This window comes from Montipora foliosa, chromosome 2 (assembly GCF_036669935.1).
Source record: "Montipora foliosa isolate CH-2021 chromosome 2, ASM3666993v2, whole genome shotgun sequence".
Lineage (NCBI taxonomy): Eukaryota > Metazoa > Cnidaria > Anthozoa > Scleractinia > Acroporidae > Montipora > Montipora foliosa.
Window position 1 is genome coordinate 49,374,522 of NC_090870.1, and position 5,000 is coordinate 49,379,521.

The following is a 5,000-nucleotide window of genomic DNA, read 5'->3' on the forward strand; positions in this document are numbered from 1 at the left end:
TAACGGTTTCATTCCTGAGGGACTGCCACACCTTTGTCATATTAAAAGGCTTGGAATAGTCGAGAAGTGATCGCAATAACGTGAATTTATGTTTTTACATGACGTTCTCGTTGCCGTTCCCGTCGTCGTTGCTAAAGCTCCCTAATAATTCCCAGGTCACTTTGCCAAAAATATTCCGTTTTCATAATTTGCGTTCTTTTGAGAATTGAGATTCCGTATATTCTGTAATTCCTAATCCCAGAATGAGAATCAGGATACTCCCAAAAAAATGCACCCCAAGTTAACAACATTTATTAAAAGAGACACATCGTTTGGCCAATAACTGTACGTTACAGCAAAGCAAAATTAAATGGGCAACAATAAAATCGTTACTTTACCAAATGCAAAGCATTTCTTTCCTATAACGTTCACTTCAGAGAGATTGACGTTTTCATATCATTCAATGTCAGACTCCGCCGAGAATTTTAGAGAATAGGCCATTTCCTATTTCATGTCTGCCTCCTCTTCAAAGCTCTTTTAAGGGCAAAGTTTTTCTTACAAAAATTAGCTTTCACTCATATGTTATAAAGTTAAAACTAATTTCCATCACAAAAACTTTGCACTTAGACTCGCTTTGAAGAGGAAGCAGACAAAAAAAAAAAAAATGAACTCGTTTATAAATGGCCTATTACGAGGTTCGACTCCACAGAAGTTAACTGCACAAAAAAACGCTATGTAGAAACAAAGACACTTCATGCAATTCACCAAGAACTACAAAGAGAAAGAGTGCCTCGGTTTTCACTAAAAGCAGCCTGTTTATATGTAACAGCAAAATTTTCACTGTCTGAAGATAGTATCTGTTTTCTTTACCTTCAAAGTATATCCAACACCGTTAAATACTCCCACTTATTCCTGTCCTGTACACTACAATTGTACGTTCTGTTTTCCATTTCAGATCACGAGATATTCTGAAGGGAATTTTCCTCTTGTTTTTTCATAAGTTAGTCGTACATAAGCACGTGCATACGACGATTTTTGAAGGAAACTGTTCCCTAGAGTAACATCAAGTGGTCTAAAATGTGAAAACAAAACGTACAAGCCAAAGAGGTCAATTCTGTTTAGACATCGTCTGCTTTAATGGAATCTCGTGGATATCGTAGGATATTTGCCAGAATAAAGCGTTACTAAAAATTAACTGTCAGCTGAAGGTTAGAGTCCATTCTTGCTGTTGCATGCCGCGAGTTGTTCAAACTATCATTGCATGTCATCGTACGTACGTAAGGGCGTAGAAACTTTCAGTGTCAAAGTGGGTCTTCTAAATTGTGAGCGTTTTATAAATTATGGCTTCTCGGAATTTTTCAGAATCGTTTGGGTTTACGTATTCGGGCCTATGCCACTTATATAACATAGAGACAGAGGGAATTTTTCATTAACTTTGGTAATTGCCCCAGACAAAATTAATTTCATTATTTTGTTAAGTAAATTGTTTTTTTGCCGGGTGGTTTCATTGCTTTGACTTTAATTTTTCGTACGATTTGTACAAAAATAAATAAAAATTCATTCAGCTGATTCGTGCGTTTTACAGTTCATTTCCTGAACATGTTGAAATGGCTTCCTACGAAATTGCGCAACTGCGCACGTTTTTAACCCTCTTGATCATGATAAAATAAAATTTTGCCTTTTATATTAAAAACAAGTAATCCGGCAAGTTTCCTCGTAAAATTAAATATTAATATCACTTGTATTTTCAGAAGTTGCAGAAATTGCCCTCCTAGCTGCGCGACTCGGCCAATTTCTGCAACTTCAGAAAATACGAGTGATATTAATTCCTAATTTTACTCAGCCCCATGCGATTAGCTATACTAATTCTGAAGAATAAATGAAGCGAACTGGGGTGAAAGGAAGGTTAGAAGTAACAAAGAAAACAACATTATTGGGAACAGCAAGGATACTGAACAAGACAACTATAAGGGCGTATGCACAAACAGTTAACACAAAGTGTTAAGTTACAGTGAAGTACAACTACGGGTAAACTTTGGAAAACGGCGAGAGATTACCAGAAAGATAAATCTGTAATTTAACTAGAAGTTATTTATTGTAAAAACAGTTGTTAACCCTTTAAGACCGACCGGGAGCTAACAGACGATTTGACTTCTAAGATAGCTAGAGTTAAACAAACTCTTCAGAATGGACACAGTTACCTTGAGTGAGTTCGTGTTTACTATCTTGCCTCCACAAATAATAATTATTTTTGTGTTCGTCCATTCAAAATTTTTGCTTGTCATATCTGATGAAAATGTTACTGTTGCTACTGTTATAGCATTTCATTTTGCACAATCAGTAAATCCCGAATAGTACATATGGGTTATTGACCAAGCGTGAGGTCAAGATGGCTGGATATTGGCCAAGGTCTTTTTTTGCGTGTTTATGGACCGAGACTTCGTACCAAAAAAATGATCTTTGATCTTGCGGGACCAAGCGAGAAATCCCAAGCGGGCAGTTGCGCTCCATCTTGCCCGCTCGGGTAGCCAATCATAGCGCGGGTTTTTTGTTCATCTTGCCCGCTCACGGAGCTAGTAATATAATAAATCCGTGTATACGCCCCCAGGCGTATTGTTCTAAATTTAAATGATTGCAAAATCACTACCATTCGCGGTCTGAAACTTCTATCTAACCCTGTTCCATCAAATTAATGCCTCATCCACTCCGAGAATGATCTTGAACAGCAAATTTTTGCTTCTTTTGCCACAAACTGTAAAATACAGCGGCCGTCTTGAAATTACGCAAAATACTGTAAATACACCGTAAACATTACTCAAATAATTTATTTGTTTTCGTAGCGCACGGCCAAGGTGTGCGCTCCTCATGCGGGAAACCCCGACATGGAACCTCGCGCAGGGACAAATATTATCCGTTCTCCGTCCCAGATGTGAGGTTTCATACTTTGTGAATCATGGCGGGAGGAAAGGATTCCATCTCGCCAGCATGCTTGTTTTGAAAATAGAGCAGTTTGAATTTCTGAGAAACATGTCACGTACACAAAAATATCGATTCGCCTTGTGTTTTCGAGTTCTGAATAACCAATATGTATAAGAGAAGTGTCTATGTGAGTGTTTTCAAGTTAAGTATAAACCAAAGGAAACTCTAGATGTTTCCCATACTAAACACGATCATTTGAAGAGGTACCCTTTGCCGAATAACTCTAGTTTGGAATATCGCAAAGCCCTAAAACTTTGACAGGCTGTTTATTTTTTACGCTTCTACAATATCTCAATTTCTTGACTTAATTTATTGAATGGCAAGCGATTTTATTTTTTGTTACTTTGCGTGATACTTGCGTGACGTGAAAACCAAGAATATTCTTTCAATGTTGCTCGTATTTCGCTCGTATTCAGTGTCCTGAGAAAGTAATTTTTGCCGATTTCGGTGCACATTTGTTGAAATGAACTGTGAGCATAGCTCATCACCCTCGCGGCTTGCATTTTGTGTCTTGATGAGAACAGAAATGCATTAGTTACAGGAAAGACAACTTGAAACGTCAGACAACGTAAAAACTCTAACCCCTCGAAGAAAATAGTGAGCAGTTCTCTTAAGGGCGGTATCCACTACGTTCTGCGCATCTCGAGATCTCGGGTTTCCTATGGGTGGAGATGGGTGGTGCTTACTAATACAGGGATATTTTTACGTGGTTCAAAATCATGAGAAAGCAGAACTTAGCAAGTGCTCTCGGTATCCAAAACGAAAACTGGGAGGTAACCATGCATTTTTCACAGGACAACTAAGCTTTCATTTGGAAAAGAACGCCATACATTGCTTTGTATTTTAAAACTTTTCACAAATATTGTTGATTAATTAACTATCTTTGAAAAATGCGTGGTTACCACCAGTTATCTTTTTGGATTTGAATAACACTTGTTAAGATCTGCTTTTCCCGCATATTCATAAACCGCGCAAAAATACCTTTGAATTAGTTAGCACCGTCCTAAAGGTGCATCGGTGGACATGGAACTCACCCCGGCACCCTAGACTGCATCTATTAAGGAGCACAGCAATGACAATTCCGCAAAACAATGAGATGAAATTCGCGCTGATCGTGCGGCATGCATTATAATACATTTCCTTATCTGCGAAACAAAATTGTGAAGTTATTTTATCGGCGGTTTTGACGTCAACGTGTGATACAACAGTGAATATTTCATTCCCTATCTTCTTGCGTACAAATTTTGATTAGTAACAGCATAACTTACCCATTCAGTCGTTGAGTATTTCGACAAGCTAATTTTTGTAGTCAGACAAGTTCCGCGTGTTCCCCGTCATTCACTTCTGGCGGGTGCGTGTTTTGTAAAGTTGACAAGTTTACTCAAGGTCATGTTTTGGCCTTGGCAATTTTGTGGGTGTTTTTGTGTAATAGTCCACCTGCCTTCCTCTGTCGGAATGATTTTGATTGGTTGTCTCGTGGGTCTCAAGTCCAAGGTTCCCTTACACCTCAAAACATTTTGCTTTACAAAAAAGCTTTTTCTTTGCTTATCTTCTCTGTTGACAATGCTTGCCGTGGGGTAGTGTTTGTGCTTTATTTATACCAAGTACGTGTTTCCACTGATATGCAGAATAGAGTAAGGGTAAAGAACAGTTAAGCTGGGTAGAGTAAATTTGCAATTTAAGTGAACAGACAAGAGTCGCGGAACTTTCTAGGAGATGCTAGACCTCAACACAGTACAGCGTGAAGTGAACGAGAGCGAATAATACTGTCAGTAGCGCAAAGTTATATTTTGAGGGGCCGTTTTCGTTGACTTTGTCCTAATCGTTCCATAATTTTCTATTGTATATGCTAAGCACAATTATTCCAACAGAAGATTTTGCAACATGGGAGAAGTATCCTGGGACTGGACTGGACCTGGGACTTGTGCTGACAGTTTTTCAATAAAGATAAAGATGATTCACCGTTGCATCTCGGAGAGCAGTGTGGTGTTATGTATGACCATTGAGGTCTGTATGGTGCAATTTGTAGCTGACTTAGGTTG

The 5,000-nt window shown here is 38.5% G+C and overlaps 1 protein-coding gene across 2 annotated transcripts in view; it reads right to left on the reverse strand.

The window, feature by feature from the left end:
• The window catches only part of LOC137990908 (high-affinity choline transporter 1-like), a 15,734-nt gene extending 13,436 nt beyond the window's left edge, over positions 1 to 2,298 (reverse strand). The window contains exon 1 of one of the 2 annotated variants that reach the window (XM_068836020.1): positions 2,181 to 2,291. In XM_068836020.1, coding sequence (XP_068692121.1) covers positions 2,181 to 2,264 — 84 coding nt within the window. In that variant the 5' untranslated portion in view covers positions 2,265 to 2,291. Of the gene's footprint in view, positions 1 to 2,180 lie in introns of both variants that reach the window. The other variant, XM_068836019.1, reaches the window with a different exon arrangement.
• Between the last annotated feature and the right edge of the window lie 2,702 nt (positions 2,299 to 5,000).